The sequence below is a fragment of the Rhinolophus sinicus genome, chromosome 17 (genome assembly GCF_057876585.1).
Source record: "Rhinolophus sinicus isolate RSI-liver-muscle chromosome 17, RSI-T2T, whole genome shotgun sequence".
In the NCBI taxonomy this organism is placed as follows: Eukaryota; Metazoa; Chordata; class Mammalia; order Chiroptera; family Rhinolophidae; genus Rhinolophus; species Rhinolophus sinicus.
In genome coordinates this window covers 150,190,060-150,209,356 of record NC_142517.1, presented here as the reverse complement: position 1 = coordinate 150,209,356, position 19,297 = coordinate 150,190,060, and the positions used below count along the sequence as shown (strand labels likewise).

Genomic DNA, 19,297 nt, shown 5'->3' with positions numbered 1-19,297 from the left:
AATTCTATGTTTAATTTTTTAGGAACTGCCATATTGTTCTCCATGGTGGATGCATCATTTTATATTCTCACCAGTAATGCACAGGGTTAGGGGTTACATCTTAATTAAGGCATTTAACTGAGGTTCTAAAAGCTCTGCTCAATTGCTTCTCAGGAGGGGAATGCCACAGATCAATATGAATGAAAGACTACCCCTGGAGCCTGTTGGTCATTTGTAACTGGTTTGGGAAAGTTGAGGAGGAAAAAAATCAACGGGATTGAGCAGGAAAGGGAAATAATTCTGGCAAAGATTTTATCGCCTTAGAGAAACTGCCCATAATTCAATTACAAATGTTCAAGGTTTTTTTTTGGGGGGTGGGGGTTGGGAGGAAGGCAGTAACAGGACTTCATAGCAACTCTTGAATATACAACAATAGTGTGAAGTTCTCTTTCTCCTGTATCTACCCCCTGGTTATAGGGGGTGGAGAGTCTACAAAGAATCTTCCGTTAAAATTGATGAAACTGTAAATAAAATACTAAACCCCTTAAATGCCTTAATTCTCTGTTGTAGATTCTGTATCAATGGAGAGGGGAAGATTTTATTTTCAAGTCTGAACTAGAAACAAGTAGGAATAGCTTTCTAGAGTACAACCTACAACTAGCTGTGCTTCAGTCTGGGATCTTAACTTTGGGGCAGCTTTGGATTTTTTATAATTCGTCTTTGTAAAATGACAGCGTTTGTGGAATGAAAAGTGTTTCCTGTCTGATTCATTAGGGTAAGAGAATCTAGGGTAACCGGACAAGAGAAAGAATTCAAGGCCAGTATATGTGTAAGGACTCTGCCCTGCTGTGGCTCTATCACATAAGGGCCGACATATTGAACTTGGAAAGGAGATCAGTAGAAACTCCCACATTGAGAATTTACCTTCCTCTTGGGTAGGTCTGACCTCAGAACCTATATTTTTAGTTTCAGAGAAAAAGCAAAAGAAGTATGTTGAAAGTCTTTACGACTGGAGCTGTGAAAGAAATTCTAGATGCAGGAAAATCAGCGGCAGGTTTTGTTTTAAAGCCTGAAGTCAGGTAGTATTGCAGCCTGGCAGCTCTTCATTCATCTTTCTAGGGTGATAACTTCCAACTTGAACGTGGGCACTCAGATTTCCACACCCTGTTAAGCAAAGTGCTTAAAACAAAACATTCAGCTCGAGTCAATGAAACTCAAGGCTACTCCTACAGTGATGTTAATCTACAGAACAAGAGAAACCTTTTTAGATGTGCAGATGCCTTTGATAGTTTCCTCTCCCCCAGGATTCCATTTCACATCCATCTCACTCACTTTGGCAGTGGCATCTGGCAATTTGAAAAGTGGGCCCAACTTTAACTAGGCTTCAACATTCCAACCCCTCCCACACCATAACCCAACCCTGTTACTAATGTTTTAACTGGGTACTTTTAAGTTCGGAGAAGTGTCACAACTGTGGCCAAATTTAACTTCCATAACTTTCCAGAGAATTAATATATTTGGCAGTATCATTCTCACTCCCTGCCTTAAAAAAATTAAGTAAATGAGCAACCATAAATCTCAGAGGAGCTACGTGACTTCTAAAAGGTCAAACAACCTCTAAAAAGTAAGTGGCATTTGGTCGAAGACCACGTCCCCCAGATTTTTAGCCTAGGGTTTCAGGGTTACATAACTCCTTTTCTGTCAGGAATACCATGTCATATGGCCTGTCACCAGGCAACACGAATTCTCTCATTATTTAGATCTGGAAGAGGTGGGAAAGGCTGGTTGGAAAGGTAGGGAGGGAAGGAGGAAAGTAGTGAGGAGAGATGTCTGTGTGCAGAGAGGAGTGGGGAAAATAGTGGGATGGGAAATTTTAGGCTGTTTCCCACTTAGATTTGTACAATTCCAACCGTTTGTGAATTGTTTTTCAATCTCCCAAATCTTAAACCTTAGGTTATTGGTTTTAAAGTACGGTATCCAGAGATGAACAGCATATGGACAGAAATTCCCTGCTATGATTAAATTGTTATTGAGAGCCTATGAATTGGGCTGTACTCTTGCTGCCTTAGACTCTAAGCTCTTCAGCTGGCATGAGAATAAGCATGGGTTCTTGGAACTAGACATAATTCTAGTTGAGGGCATGAATGAATGTTAATAAATGCAGAGGACGTGACCCTAATTTCTGCTATTTTATTGTATTTCTTCCTGACAATTGTGTGAAGTTAGGTCTTCATGACAGTACATTTTGTGTGTGTGTCTGTGTGTCTGTGTGTGTGTGTGTGTGTGTGTGAAATCATTGCATTGCGCATGAAAATTTATCAGCAGATATCAATATCTATATCTCTACATCTATTATGTCTCTTAATTTTGTTGTATGAGGCTTTATAGTTTATGCATTTTTTTCATTTAAAAGAATTAAGATATAATTTGTCCACAGTGAAACGTACCCTTATACAGTTCTACGGGTTTTCACAAGTATCTACAGTTTGTGACTGCCACCACAATCAAGATATAGAACCGTTCCATCATCCCCCCAAATTCCTTTCTTTCACCTTGTGGTCAAGCCCTCCACCCACCCCCAGCTCCGGACAACCACTGAAATCAGCCGATCTGTGTTTTAAGAGGCATTGGTTCTTCCATGCCAGGTTGACCTTTACTATGAAATCCTATTACACTTCAGGTTGAATTATGGATTCAAGGAGGACTTTTTGTTAACTGTAAGGAAATACGTGGATCCCACCAACTTCCATATTCAAGATAGAAGTAGTCACTTGTGGTAATTTTGGTACTTGGTTTTCTGGCTTCTTATTCTTTGCCTGGGATTCCAAACGATACCCTGTAGGACATTTGCCTGGGAATAGATGCTAACACTTACTGACTATGTCTGGTTTTGTGCTAGGTGCTTTGCACATGTCATAAAACTTCATTTTAGTCTCACAACATCTCTGTGAAGTGGATACTATCCATCACATTTGCATTTACAGATGAGGAAACAGAGACACAGTAAAGTGAAGAAACCTGAGCAAGGACATATAGCTAGTGAGTGACAGAGCCAGCATAAGACCCAGGCACCTGATGGCTGATGCAGAAACCTGTGTCAGCCAGTAACCTATGCAGTCTCGGCCACAGTCCTACTCCAGTAAACACCGAGCTAAATGTTCACGTTTTTAAAATAGGTATAGTTGCTATTAACAATATTCGTAATAACACACCATCTCAATGTTTTCTTATGATTTCCAAATGCAACTTATTATTATTGTTATTTGATTTTTTACCATTGAAATAAAGTGATACTTTTAATTAAAAGGGAAAAAAAAAAAACCTTTATGTCACCGACATATGCACATATGTCTATAAAAAATAGTATAGACTCTTGCATCATACCTAATATAAAATCAACCTTTATTGACCTCTCCAAATATTTTATTTTGGGGTAACATATATTCTAGAGGAACATGCCATTCAGTTCTACTTAACAACTGTGGCATTCTCTTGCCCCTGAGGAAGAGGCGTTCAGTGGGCAGGAGCAAGAGAATGAGATGCAGGAGTGGGCAGCTTGTCTTGCCCTGTCAGGGCGTCATCCATCCCTGCCCTTCTTGTAAAGCCAGCAAGGCAAAGCATCACTTAGGACCTCACCTGAAGTCTATTTGATGAGAGAACCAAGCGCCCCCACCACTACTAGAAGGCTGTAACTATAGCCTATAATCAAGATCTTGCCTTGTACCATCTGCCTTGCATCCCATGGACTTCAGATACGTCTTTTATTTCACTGCCATAAAACCAGAACAGAGAGTGCAAACAGATTCCTCCATGCCAGGCATAGTTCTAAGAGCTTCCTGTACACAGACTCATTTATTCCACACAATATCCCTATGAAATGTATTCTCTTCCTTATTTCCATTTTACAAGGGATGAATCTGAGGCACAGGATAAATAACTTGTTCAAGGTCATATAGATCATTAGTGGAGGAGCCAGTGCCAAATGGGGCCCCAGAGGTCTAGCTGCATAGTTTCTGCTCTAATCTTTTTGAGATCCCACATATTGGCAGCAACAGCAAGTCTGCCTTCTATAAAGGACACTCAGTCCACTCCCTTCGATAAATGTGGGAGCGGCAGAAAGAGTGGTTCTTCATTACCTTAAATGCAGTACATCTGCCCTCTGTAAGTAAAATAAGGACCCTCACTCAGCTCACCTACAAAATTTAAAAACAAACTCTTAAATCAAAAATCAAACCACATTCTCTCTGGTGCCTTGAGCTACTTAGAAGAAATCCAAGACATAGAAATAAAAATAACAGTGGTCAAACACCTTTGTAAACAGACTACTGGATAAACCCATCCAGTGCCCAGCCTTCCTCCAGCCCCAAACCATGTAACCCTCCACCAGCCCACCTCGCCTCAAATCAAGGATTTCCTTAGGGAATGCAGTGGTGGGGAGCAAGGCCAAAGACTGGTGAACTCCCAATACACAAAGCTACCTTTTTATAAAAACATGCCAATATTTCTAAGAAGTATTTGGGATGGCAAAGGAAAGTTCTGCCAATTCAGTGTCATGATTCTTGCCTTATTTTCTATCTTAATTTTGAGATTATTTATTAAATAGATATTAGGAATTTGGGAGAAACAGCTTTTCTCACCAAGACCTCTTTGTGTTCCTCGGACTGAGAGCAGATTCTTTCACAAGGACATCAAACCTCTGAGCTGGAAAAAACCTCAGTGGTCATTGGCTCGTTCACCCATGCAGCCTGATTGCTGGGTAAATACCATAGACTGGCAGCGTCCCATGACGCACCTCACCCACGGCTCACCTTCTCCAGCGTGTCATTCAGAGCATCCATCGTCTGTATTTTGGCAACATTTGCAATGACACTGCGAAGATAAAAAGATACTTCATGTAGGACCTGAAAGTATTCCCAGTGACGAGGCTAAATGATTTATATAGAGGGCACTCTACTTGGCTTTTAAGCTTTCACTCTGCTTGGCTATATCTAGAAGACAAGAATTCCTGCCTCTGTGTGCCCGTGCACTACCACAAGTTTTGTAGGCCAAGTTATTGCTATTATTGCTTTTGAAACTTTTCATCGAAGTATAGCACACATGAGAACAGTGCAAATAGGATAGTATCAGTGTGTAGCTTAGTGGATATTCACAAACTTAAAACACGAGTCTAACCAGCTGCCCCCTAAGGAGAACCACTACCCTGACTTAAAGCCCCATAAATTAGTTTGGACTGGTTTTGAACGTCATAACATGAATTGTGCAATATATACTCTATTGTGTCTGGCTTCTTTTCTCAGGCCAAGTTATTTTGTAGAAGAATTTCAATTAGGGCTGAGCCTGCAGTACAATTTCTTATAGGAAACTCTGCACTTGGCGTATTTTCTTTTTCTGGATGGTTTGTGTTGGCTGATAGAAGTTATTAGGAAATGGACATAGATTGATGATGCCTAGAAATCTATTTTCTAGGATATATTTTTCAAAAGCTATTCTCCAAGGAAGTGTAAAGAGAGCTGTTTGTCCATGAAGATGAGGCACTCACATCCCGTGCACACACTCATGAAGCACATGTGAACGGCAGAGGGGGATTGATGGTGGAGCTCACGAGGCTTGAGCTTCAGGGCCTCTCACTGCACAGGCTCCTTCCAAGGCCCTGGGAGGGGCCGTGGCCATTTCAGATCTGTAACGTTTTATTATTTTCTCAAAATGGCCTCCCAATTCTGTAAGTTTCAGGTCCCACCTACTTATATCTGTCTCTGGTAAATAGGGAGAGAGAGAGAGAGAGCTAGAGCTATTTCTTGCTACTTAAGTTCTGTAGTAGTTCAGTTTCCATCTTTTAATGACGACTAGAAAACAATTAAGTTTTTTTTTTTTTTTAAAGAGGGTTCCAATTGCCAGTTTATTACTCTCTAGGCAACTCCTTGTCCTGCATGTTCAATTGATGTTAAAATGAATATTAAGTCCCCATTTTCTGAGGTGCACAGAAACATGACTTGTCCTCTAGCTGCCAGCTAGGAGGTCATTTCCAAGCTATGATTCCTGAGCCCTGGCCCGGGCATGTTATAAGTGTCACTGTAATAGCTTTTTGGTGCAGTCTTTAGGGTTTTTTATATATAACATCATGTCATCTGCAAAGAGTGACAATTTAACTTCTTCATTCCCAATTTGGATGCCTTTTATTTCTTTCTCTTGCCTGATTGCTCTGGCGAGGACTTCCAACACGATGTTGAAAAGCAGAGGTGATAGGGGACATCCCTGTCGTGTTCCTGAACATAGAGCAAAGGGCTTCAGTTTTTCTCCATTAATTATGAGATTAGCAGAGGGCTTGTCATATATGGCCTTTATTGTGTTAAGGTATTTTCCTTCTATACCCATTTTATTAAGTGTTTTAATCATAAATGGATGTTGTATCTTGTCAAATGCTTTTTCTGTATCAATTGATATAATCATATGATTTCTGTCCTTTATTTTGTTTATGTGATGTATCACATTGATGGATTTGCGTATGTTGAACCATCCTTGTGCCCCGGGGATGAACCCTTCTTGGTCGTGATGAATAATCTTTTTAATGCATTGTTGCATTCGATTTGCTAGAATTTTGTTTAGGATTTTTGCATCTGTATTCATCAGAGATATTGGTCTGTAGTTCTCTTTTTTTGTGTTGTCCTTACCAGGTTTTGGTATCAGGGTAATGTTGGCCTCATAAAATGAGTTAGGGAGTACTTGTTGGAGAAGCTGTGGAGAAAAAGGAACCCTCATACACTGTTGGTGGGAGTGCAGATTGGTGCAGCCGCTATGGAAGGCAGTATGGAGGTTCCTCAAAAAATTACGAATAGAATTACCATACGACCCAGCAATCCCTCTCCTGGGTATCTACCCAAAAAAATCTGAAAACATTTATCCATAAAGACATGTGTGCTCCAATGTTCATTGCATCTTTATTTACGGTGGCCAAGATGTGGAAACAACCAAAATGTCCTTCGATAGATGAATGGATGAAGAAGTTGTGGTATATATACACAATGGAATACTATTCGGAGGTAAGAAAAAATGAAATAGGACCATTTATGACAACATGGATGGATCTTGAGACTATAATGCTAAGTGAAATAAGTCAGACAGAAAAAGCAGAGAGCCATATGCTTTCACTGATATGTGGTATATAAACCAAAAACAACAAAAGAACAAGACAAACAAATGAGAAACAGAAACTCATAGACACAGACAATAGTTTAGTGGTTACCAGAGGGTAAGGGGGGAGAGGGTGGTAGATGAGGGTAAAGGGGATCAAATATATGGTGATGGAAGGAGAACTGACTCTGGGTGGTGAACACACAATGGGATTTATAGATGATGTAATACAGAATGGTACACCTGAAATCTATGTAACTTTACTAACAATTGTCACCCCAATAAAATTTAATTTTAAAAAAAAGTGTCACTATAAACAGAGCTTGTGCTTAAGACACATTTTAGTAGCAGAATAGGCTTTCAAAATTGACCAGCTTGCAATTCAACAATAGTCAGGTATCATTTACAGAGAGAGTGCTTTCTCTATTCTAGGAACTGTCCTAGATTGTAGGTCAGAAGATAAATAATATGTGACTCCCGCCCCACTCTTGAGTTTTGCTTTCATCATGTTATGGTTATTTTCTGGTATCAAGAGAAATAAAAACTGACTGCTAATGCCACCAATGAGTATTTTATTTTAAAGTGGAAAAGATCCTCAAAAAATTTCCTTCACAGATATCAGAAAAAAAACTTTAAAAGTGATCTAAAACTAGATAAATTCCAAGGTCTATTTCCCTCCTAATTCTCTTTCTGAGACTGTTGCCATTTTAACTCTTACGGTGGCACCATGAACATTCTCTAATAGACTCCTTTGGAAACACCTATCAACTCATCTATGGAAATTATCTTGAAATTAATAGTCTCTGAAGCACCCCTCATTACACTACTTGGAGGAGCCAGTTCCACACATTTCTTTCTTTTTGAATGCACTCATTTTCCTTAACCAGGCATAAGGTGGTTGGACCACTTGCTTATTCCATCCAGCCCACAGCCCTCTGCTTAGCTCTGGGGATAGTTTAAAGTACCAAGGTTATGGTGGAAGGAGCAGGAAGAAACCAGCCTCAGTATTTATAAGCCTCTGGCTCTGCCAAGTATAGTGTCCATTAGTAGTGTCTAAATAATTGAGTGATGAATTTAAAACAACCAAAAAGGCATTTATTTTTAATTTAGGAGATTTGCTTCAGCAAAAAGCATATTATGCAAACAGTGCAGCCTAGGGAGAATATTTTAAAGGCTAATGTGAAAATAGGATAAAGGGACGTGCTTCAGGTTTCAATGCATTTAGGATCGTGTTTTTTAAGTACAAGACAGCCAGGCTGGAGTCGCAGAGCAGGAGGATGGGTCGGGGTAGTGATGGAGTTCCTGAAAGAGTCCTCCAGTAGGTAGCCAGTCACCTTGCACCAGGCTTCCCCAATCTTGACCCCCAGCCCACCCCAGCTTGGTGGCTACCTCTAACCCTGCTTAGCAAATACCGCAGGGGCCTTGGTTTGTGGAAAAATACAGGGAGGCCTCTGGTTTCTGGAAGGTCACTCAAAACTCCTTGAGTTGATAAAGGAGAAGAAATTAAGCAGTCTCCTACCTTGTTTTCTCTAATCCTGTTTTTTTGGTATGTCTCTCCAAGATGCCAATTTCTTGTTTTTTGGAAATTCGCATTCCTCCAGCTTTTACTATAAACAAATAAGCATCAACACAGAAATCAAGGTTAGAACAGCAAGAGAAGGCTTGCTTTGGTATTCAAGGTATGAATTTAGATTTAAGTGAATTTTACAACTTATTTTTTAAAGATCTAAACTTTTATCTAAAACAACACAATACAAAAGCTACCCACAAACCACATAAGAGAAGAAAAAAATATGTTTTGTGCAAACAAGGTGGGGAGGGGAAAACACCCAGAGGTCTGCTTGTTTACGTTAAAAGAAGGGGAACTGAGGTTAAAAAGGCAGCCCGTTACATCTTTGATTTGGGGAGGACGATAACAACATACTCCCTTAGGTATTGCAATGAAAACCATTTTTCCTTGTTATCAAACCAATTACATTCTTCATGATAGCAACTGACAATTACAATGTGACCCTCCTATTTTCCCACAAGATTAAAGTTTGTGCAAGGCTTGCATTTTTTTTTTCAACTAAAGCTTTCAAAAGCCAAATTCCGAGAATGAGCCAAAAGTCAGGGCATGAGGTGATAACAGGCATTTTATTCAACAGAGATGCTTCTGATCCCACCAGATACCCACCTCCGATGTTGGCTAAGCTCAGATATTGTAATGAGTAATTAAACTGCATTAATAATCCTGCCATTCAAGAGATCAATTAGTGTTAATTAGGCTACAGATGACCTAACAGCAACTCAAGTGTTTAACAATGTCAGATGAAATCAACTTTGAAAAGGAACAACCCATTTCGGATTGCAAATCAAAGCAAATACTTTCTTCTGTTCCCAGAAAATTTGCACATCTGAAAACTGACAAGCTCAAATGAGAAAAAAAACTAAATGGCCATTGATTTGTTTCAACCTGTTAATTCTTTTTATGGGAATGTCAGATGGGCAATTTTCTAAAACCAGCTCCCATAAAGTCAAAAATAAGGAAAGCCTGTTCTATTTCTCCATGCCCTTGTGAATTGACTTTGTCATTGTTCTTTTAAAATGATTATTTAATTTGTTTGATTATAATACATATATAAAGCACACAATTCAAAAAGCATGAAAGGTCTCCAGTCTCCCTCCTACCATTATTTCCCAGCCTCCGGTTCATCTCCCTAGATACTGCTAATGCTGTAAGTTTCCTCTGTATTCATCCACAGATATTCTAATGTGTATACCTACATGTTACTTTTTGAATGGCAGCATATGATATCCATCATTCTGCATCTTGTTTGTTCATATTTTTCATTAAATCATATATTTTCAAGTAAGTTCTATTTCAATATATATATAGAAAGGTGTCTTTTTAACATCTTTGTATTTTCATCATATGAACATTCTGTGTTTATTTAACCAATTCACAGATGTTAGACACTTCAGATGTTTCTAATCCACTGTCATTACAAACAATGCTGCAATGAATATCGTTTTATAAATATAATTTTGCACAAGTGCAAGTATACTTGTGGGATAAATTCCTAGAAGTGATCTTGTTAGTTCTTAAGAGCATGTATATTTGGACTTTTGCTAAATCTTGTCAAATTGTCCTTTCATGGAGGTTGTTGCTTCAGTTTACAATCTCACCAGCAACAATGAGAGGGATTATTTCCCCCTACTCCTTGCAACAATGTGAGCTAGAAAACGTTTGATTGTGTCAATCAATAAGTTTAAAAAAAGGTATCTCATTGTTTTAATTTGCATTTTTATATTTTATTAAAGCTTGAGCTTGGGTCTGTGTTTTAGAAGCCATTTTCTTTTTATGAATTGTTCAAATTCTTTGTTCATTTTTTTTTCTGTTGGACTGCTAGTCTTTTTCCTGTCTTTTTCTTATTGATTCATAGGTGCTCTTTATCTATGAGATGTATCACAAATATAAAATATTTTACCAGTTACTACCTTTTGTGTTAATGATGTTTTTGCAATCAGAAATTTGCTGTTTTTGTCAAGTTTTTATTAGTTTCGTATCACTAAGGAGTCATCCCCACTCTGGTGTTTTATAAACATTATTCCTTATTTCCTTCTAGAACTTTTATGGTTTAATTTTGTATAACCAATCTTTGATCATAATAGTTATATCCTTGACCCTTCTAGAATGTATTCTGTGTAAGTCATGTGGAGGCATGATAGATTTTTTAAAGATTATTCTGATAATATTAAAAAATCCATCTTTTTGGCAAACAGACATATGAAAAAGTGTTCAACCTCACTAATCAGAGGAAAACAAATAAAAACCACAATGAGATACCACCTCACTCCAGTCAGAATGGCTATCATCAATAAATCAACAAACAAGTGGTGGTGAGATTGTGGAGAAAAGGCAACCCTCATGCACTGTTGGTGGGATTGCAGATTGGTGCAGCCACTATGGAAAGCAGTATGGAGGTATCTCAAAAAACTGGAAATAGAACTACCTTATGACCCAGCAATTCCACTCTCAGGTATCTATCCAGAGAAATCCAAAACACTAATTCAAAAAAAATCTATGCACCCCTCTGTTTATTGCAGCACTATTCACAATAGCCAAGACGTGGAAAAAACCGAAATGCCCATTGGTAGATGATTGTATTAAGAAACTGTGGTACAGTTGTACAATGGAGTATTACTCGGCCATAAAGAAGAATGAAATCTTACCATTTGCAACGATATGGACGGACCTAGAGAACATTATGCTAAGTGAAATAAGTCAGACGGAGAAAGACAAATACCATATGATCTCACTTATATGTGGAATCTAAAGAACAGAATGAACAAACTCATCAGAAACAGTCTCAGAAATACAGAGGAAAAACTGAGGGCTGCTAGACGAGAGGGGCTGGGGATGAGGGAGAAGGTGAGGGGATCGGAAAGCATAAGCAGTAACCACCAGATTGCCATGGGGGTACAAAAGACCGTGTGGGGAATATAATCAATAATGTTGTAAAGATTTTGTAGGGTATCCGATGGACAATTGTCTTATTAGGGAGACCACTTCATGGACGGTGTAGATGCCAGACCACTTCAGAGTACACCTGAAGCTGAATAATACTGAATGTCAATTATAATTTAATATATATATATAGTCACAGAATGTGGAGTACAGCATAAGGAATAGAGTCAGTGGAACTGTAACAGCTCTATACAATGTCAGAGGGATGGTAGATTGGGGGAGGGGGGAAACACTTTGTGAGGGATATAATGTCTAACTATTACATTGTTTTGAAACTAACAATTAAAAAATAAAATAAAAGTCACAAAAATAATCCATATTTTGTTTACTAATTTGAAATGCCATCTTTATCATATATTAAGTTCTCATATATATGTAAATGTGTATATACAGGTATATTACAAGTATGTATACGTATGTGTATATATATGCATATATATATCTGTGTGTGTGTGCGGGGGGCTACTTCTAGACTTCCACTGTGTTCCATTAATCTCTCTGTTCCATTCATATGTCATTACAACTCTATTTAAATTATTGTAGTATTATAATGTATTTTAATATCTGACAGTGTTATTAGTCCTCCTTTGTCACATTTCCTTTGCAGAATTTTACTCACTATTCTTATTTATTTTTCCACATGAACTTGAGAATCAGTGTGTCAATTTCCTATAAAAAATACTGTTGATGTTATTTTTAAGGATACTGCTTTATATTTATAGAGTTTTTTAAAAGGAAAATTTGTATCTTTATATTCCTAGTAGCTCTCGATTCAAAAACATGATATACTTTTCCATTGTTTATATATTCATTTGAGTCCCTCAGTAAATTGTTCACATAAATCTCACACATTATTAGATTTATCCCCTATGCATTTTATCTTCGTTGTTGCTGTAGCTATTATAAATGGGGTTTAGTCTTTAATTATAACTCTAACGGATTGTTGTCCTTATATTACTTGCTCTTATATCCAGATCTTACTGAATTCTCTTATTGTGTATAATAGTTTTTTTTATTGATTCTTAGGTTTTCCAGGTACAAAAATGATTAACATGCAAAGAATTACATTATTTCTTTCAGAACAATTTAAATAGTAGTGATGGTAAATGTCTTTGTCATCCTAATTTTTAAGATTGCTTTTAGTGTTTTCCTGTTAAGCATAATATGTACTTAGGCATATATATATATGTTTATATATATATATATATATGTTCATATGTATGTTTATATATGTATATATATGCCATGTATATATTTTTTCAAAAATATATTGTTTCATCATGTTAAGAAGATATGTAGTTAATTATACTAATTGAAGTCTTACAGTGAAACCATACTTGCATTCATGGAAAAAACTCTACTTGGTCATTTTGAATCACCAAGTTGTTTTATTGCCTATAAAAGCCTCTCACTAAAATTTTATAATTTCAGACACAGTCTAGGGGGAAAAATGTTATTCTCATATATGGTTTCCTTTAAATTCATAAGTAATCAGCAACAGAAATGTGATTATGTGCAAATACTTTCTGAACAGCCATAGAATACAGAGGTGAAATAAATCAAGTGATGACTTTTTTGGGAAGACTGAAGAGTGTGTGCCCCTGTGTGAGGGGTGGTGGTCTTCACAGCATCATTGTCTCTTTTATCAAGAAGAATCAAATAAGAGAGCTAGAGCTTGGGCTTTCAGTATCCTTTCCAACAGTATTTTTTATTTTCCTTATGACAAGTGCTTTTAAAATAGGGTATATGGTAATTATTATTTGTTTTTACTGCTCCTTTTGTTTTCCCTGATGCTCTTGCTTCTATACATTTTCTTCCATCTGGACTGATTATTATTGCCAACTACAGAAGCAAATTGTTATCATTAAAACAAACAATAGTGAAAAATGAGAAGACCTCTGGAATGCAGAGCTCTGTGTCACTCTTTTGAAAGGACACTGATAATCCAGAGAATGTCCGGAGGAGAGTGACCAGAGTAGAGAAGGGAGTCGTGTCATATGAGGAACTAGGGAATCTGGAAAGATCATTTCTGAAGAAGCAAAGACTCAAGGGAGCTTAGGGTACCATCTTCAAAGATCTGAGAGGTTGTTATGTGGGAGAAGAAATAGTTTCTTGGTGACAAAATATTATATAGGGTCCAAGAGCTCTACCCCTCCTGAACTCTGTGACCTTGAGCAAGATACTTAAACCACACGGGGGCTCAGTTTCTGGAACCTTCAAAAGGGAATAATACTGATTGTTCAGGTTGTTCTAGAGAATAGAGGTGACATAAGTACCTGGTACATGGTAGGCACTTAAATATTTGTAGTTATTATAATTTACATTTATTTTATGTTTCTCCAGAGGAGAGAATGAAGACCAAACAATGAAAATTCCAGAGAAGCAGAGTCTGGCTACATGTAACAGTTTGTCTTTTTCAAAGTGAAGTAGATTGCCTAGTACATTTGTATGTCCTTTGTCCCTCAGTGTGTTAAAGTAAAGAAGTCTACCTGCCATGAATATCTTAGGGGTATTTTGGTGAATTGGTAGAAGTTGAACTAGATGGTCTTTATTATGAAGTCCTTACTATGATTCTAACTCTTCCCATCTACTTACAAAGGAAAACCTATCACTTCTCTCCCATCCGAAAGAATATAAGGCACTTAACAGAGAGACAAATGCCAAAAGAAATTTTAAAAGAACACAAAAATAGGAGTCCTTCATTCTTAACAATAAAATAGAGACATTTGAGGGGAAATTAAAAATCCTCCCAGAAGATTCCTACTTCCATCCAGGAGTCTGAATCCTCTCTGGTAGGGCTGTGGGCTTTAACAGTGATTTAGGAAGCATAAGTGAACCACACGTTGGATTTCCAGAGTACTGTTCTTGTATCAAACTGGTTCTGGTAGGTAATCTCACTTGGTCAGTCATGTACAGTAGAAGGAAGCAGAAGACAATAGTCCCATACTATAATGGGTACACTGAGATATAGCTTAAGGCTCTCACTACATTAGGGTGACTGAACCAGATGGGACCAGTTGATGGGAGGGTCAAGTTCAAAGCTCTGCTGCTCACACTAGTCTCCTGAGGTCTATTTAAATTATTGTAAATAAACACTTACAACCCAACACAACCATGTTCTTGCCCATTTAGCTTATGCCAGGTAGGTCTGATGCGTAGGACATCTTCAAAGTCTTGCTGTAACTAAGTTCATTTAAATTTGTAATCATTTACATAATTCCATGTTTTGGGACTATATTGTCCTTTGAACTTTTGTAGGACAAACTGGAATTGGACAAAGTGAAATATTAATTGATTTAACATTTTGGCTGGCCTTTGAAGACAATTACATAAGTCTTTAGGTCCTCTCAATTAGCAAAATGAACTAGAGAAAAAAAATGTGAAAAAGAGAGATACTCTTTGGGATAGTTTCATTAGAAAACCTAAATGCACGTGGGGAAAATGAAATTTTGCTTTCCTACCTCTGAGTAAGAGTTATACTTTGTGGCTTCTTTTGTAGTTGATGACTTCAAGTTGATAACTTCAAAAGCATACTCTTGAGTTTAGAATGCTATGTAATAATTTTCCAGTTAAGATTTATAGTTAGGACATTTTGCACAATTTTCGGTAGAGGGTAGTCAAGATAAAGGAAGTCCTGCAAGAAAAATTAAGCTTATTTTTTTCTTTGCTGATCAGTGGAAAATGTATGTGAAAAAGCTAACAACACAAAGGTTTGTGCAAACTCTGCGTTGTGACTTAGAACTTTTATTTGAAGATTTTAATGAAAAGGTTAGATGTTTGCAAAGACAACTGCCATATTAATAAAATATTCAATTTGACAGCCTTAAACAAAAGGTTAGACGTTTGCAAAACATTTCTTTTGCATTTACATTTGATTTTTCAGCAAATTTTAAGCTGCCATTCAAGACCCAAAAGACTGGCATCGGAAAGTTGTGGAACAAGGAGAGAGGGCTTTAGAGCAGGAACACTTTGGCATGGGGCCCATTTTATTTTTAAATCGCAGCCCCACTGCCCTCCAGCCGTGTGGCTTTGGGCAAGTCCCTCAACCTTGCTGACTTTCAGTTTGCTCCTCTGTGAACAAGGCTAATGGGATATCATCAGTCTGCAGGGCTATTGTCATGTCTACAAGGCTCTTTGCAGTGCCAGGGGCACAATGAGTGTTGAGAGAATGGTAGTTGTCCTTGCATTCATCAAACCCCTGTCCCCGTGATGCTTGGGGTAGTGGGTCTCCCAATTTCTCTCTCGAACCTCAGAGATCAAACCCCATAAGTTGACTTGAGCAGACTGGAGCTAAGAGAATGAAGCCTTTATTGTTTTATTGTTATTGTTATTTTGCTTTTTTAAAAATAATGCTGGTCCTTATGCAACTATGGTTTCACACTTGGGGATACACTCCCCAAACTTCCCTCTCTCTTTAATGAGCCAGAAAACTGATTCTCTCTGAGGGTTCAGTGGTGGCCCCTCTGATGGTTCTGATTTAAATCAAATTTGACTTACATCAAATTTAAAAGTGCAGGGAACAAAGAAAAGAAACATGCAGGAACTCCTGCTCGTCCTAGTTTATTACGTAGTTGGTTTCCTCCATCACCTTCTATGCACACATTTTTTGGCTGTTCGTGTAATGGGGTTCTTATAAAACTGAAAAGTGAGGCAAATGAAAAAAAGCAGAAAATCCAAAGCTAAGCTCGCTAGATCCCAGGACAGCTCATGTTTAATGTAGTCATGTTTAATGTAGTGTGGCATAAAATTTATAACCAGGGCCAACAGAGGTGCAATGTATTAATATACAGGAAAGAAAAACCGCTAAGCACTCCACATGTAGGTGGGGAAGAGTTACAGCTGGCTGCCTTTTGAGTGGTTTCATTTTTAACTATGATGGGGCAGGCATGTGCATCTTCTGCACTGCAGCTTCCTTTTGGTCTGACGACTGCAGTAGTGCCTAATACACCCCTCAAACACCCTGATGTCTTACGACTGTGGAGGATAATTCTTTCCAACAGCTATGTGTTTCACTAGGCCTGCATTTTACGGAGATTCACATTCACGTGCATAAGCTATCTCCTTTAATTGTCATAACAACCTTACAATAGCAATGGCATTTCTTACTCCCTGTTTCAGAGATGAGAAAACTGAGGCTCAGAGATGTGAAATAACAGCAGAGATTAAACTCAGATCTGTCTGGGTCCAAAGGCCATGTCAGACCCTTCGCATCCTATCACGTCTGCTTTGTACTTTCATGGATCTGTTTATTCCTTATAAAAAATCAGGTGAAGATTTCATGGAATTCTGGTGATGAATTGTTTTTGTTCCATAAATAAAATTTTGCACCATAGCAAACTGGTTCAGCTTTAAAATAGGTAGCGAGACACGCTGAAGGATGAGGCTTCTTTGTTCCCTTGCTCTCAGTGGGGAGGCAAAAGTCTGCCTTCATCTCCACTCTCATTACCCCAAACCTCTTATCTGTAGTGTCACAGTTCATAATAATTAATTGTCATGCCAGAGGCATTGCGACATGCTTGATGGAGTCATGGTGTGCTATGTACACAGAGTAATTAGCAATCATTAGTGGTGGGGACAGAAAGTTCCTGGTGGTTTTATTCAAACTTTCATTTGGTTAAGTTTATCTCTGTGTTCTTTGTGCATAAATGTGATTTAGCAAATCAGGTTTTAGCTTAACTGTTTTATACTAAGGACTGGGGTGGAAGTGTTGGGAAGAGAATGGTGTTCTTTTGTTTTTTGTCTTTATCTACATAATGACTGCTCTTCTAATAATTTGCATATATAGTTCCTGACCATTAGCTAATGCCATTAATTTTAAGTACAGATAATATTAAGCTATTGCTAAGTTGAATTACAAATACAAAATGTCAGGAGTCAGCCATAGGAGACTCGGGCATGGTGCCCAGAACGGGAAACTCAGAATTAGTAGTAAAAATTCTGACTCTTCTCAGTGGGGCGTCCACCAGGAAACCCACTGACCCTCTGAGTCAGTTCTCCATACCTCGCACACTTTGTATCGGCCCTCATCCTCCACGGCAAAGTTGACTGAAATAAACTTGGCTTAGAGGTGCCAAAGACTTATACCAATAAATATATTTTACAAATGGAGAAAGACAACAACAAAACAATAAAGCTTCTGAGATCTTTCTTAAAGGAAAAAAAGAAGGCAGGCAGTTGAAAGAACATACAACGGGCTAAAAATAGGCCTGTATGCCTTAGTTGATGTATATGGCCATATGGTTAAGTACAATAAAACTAATTCCATACTCCAGAGAGTTGATATAAATAGCACACATTTAAAACTAAAAAAAAGAGAGAACTGTGGATGCTTTGCAAAACACCTTGAGAGCTGCCTTTCCCAGTCCGCCCTCTCCAATGCTTCGGTCCTTATTACAAAGTGCTCCTCAGCTTGTTGACAGGCAAACTACATCACTGATAACACTGCCCAACCCACTGGAGGTGGGAGACAGAATTACGGTTGCTCTCTTCCATGTGGAAGCTCATTTGCCTGGCTGCGAAGTCAAGTGCTGTACAGGCATCTAGGGGAGACTGAGTCTTAGAGCTCGAATCTCTAGGGAGGAGGGTTCCATGGCAGTGAATCCCCTTCCAGGTGTAGTTGTTGTCACCCCTAACCGACAGGCAGGAAGGAAAGGTCCCACCTCCCTCCCTCCCACTTTCCCAAGCACCCAAACCCTTGTATTCCTATGTATAATTAGGTTTCAATTCAACCAGGTCAAGACAAATCCCCAAGTGGTTTTATACACAAGCCTGGAAAGGTCAAAGACATAGGGGGAAATCAGGTTGCATGAAGTTAAAAGGTGCAATGGGAGGGTGAGCACCTGTGCTCTGTTGGGGTGCCTCTGGGGAAGGATGGGCCATAGCAGCCGTGAAGCCCTTGCTTGCGACAGGACAGAGGGCAGGTGGGCAGCCTACCTGCGGGAGGATGCCCCCCTTTCAGTGGGGAGGGCAGGACGTGCACTTCCCTTGCCATGGCGTGTGCCGGTGCTGGTGCTGTGGAGGCTGAGTGCCAGCTGTGGCTGCCCCACTGCACCCTGGCTTTATACCAGCTGGGGGCGGGGCCCCTTAAGGGCATTGCTGAGCAGCAACAGGGCTTGTCACCTAGCTCTCTGGGAACATGCATCTCCTCGGCAAGTTTTCCCTCAGAAGAAAACATTCTTCTTACTCCTCCATCTGAGAAGCCAAGGTAGATGGTTAAGGGAACTCGTATTTTTCTTTCCCAGGAGGAAGGGGAGAGAATGAAGTTCAGTGGAATGCTTTTACTCTCCAACTACTCATCCATCAAGTATATGCTGAACCTACAACCTGACAGGCTCTTTGTCATATACCCGCATGACAAGGAGGGGAAGTCTAGATCTTTTCTTCCAGACATCTGTAGTCCTTCAAAAGAGACAATTACAAAGTGCTGTGCTTTTGTCCCAGTCTTTGCAATTGTAAGCATTTATGCTAACAAAATAATTGGAGATGTGTACAGTGATATCTGCACCAGGATGATAATCATGTATTTCTTTTCTCTTATTCAGTATTCACTGGAATCAACAAAAACATCCCAAAATAAAGAGGGATAATTGGATAAGTTAAAATATAGCTATGAGAGCATTATGTACACATTTATAAATCATGCTTTAAAATAATATTTAAAAATGTGAAAAATATTCATGC

General features: G+C 38.6%; 1 protein-coding gene across 3 annotated transcripts in view; it reads right to left on the bottom strand.

Annotated features, from left to right (window-relative positions):
- Positions 1–18,708, bottom strand: part of DAPL1 (death associated protein like 1) — a 30,446-nt gene extending 11,738 nt beyond the window's left edge. For all 3 annotated transcript variants that reach the window (XR_016019601.1, XM_088793918.1, XM_019727208.3), the window contains exons 1-3: positions 18,551–18,708; positions 8,627–8,714; positions 4,788–4,848 (exon numbers count right to left, since the gene is read on the bottom strand). Coding sequence is in view for 2 of the 3 variants with exons in the window: in XM_088793918.1 (XP_088650044.1) it covers positions 4,788–4,848; positions 8,627–8,714; positions 18,551–18,608 (207 nt within the window). In the remaining variant the exon portion in view is untranslated. The remainder of the gene's footprint in view (positions 1–4,787; positions 4,849–8,626; positions 8,715–18,550) is intronic.
- Between the last annotated feature and the right edge of the window lie 589 nt (positions 18,709–19,297).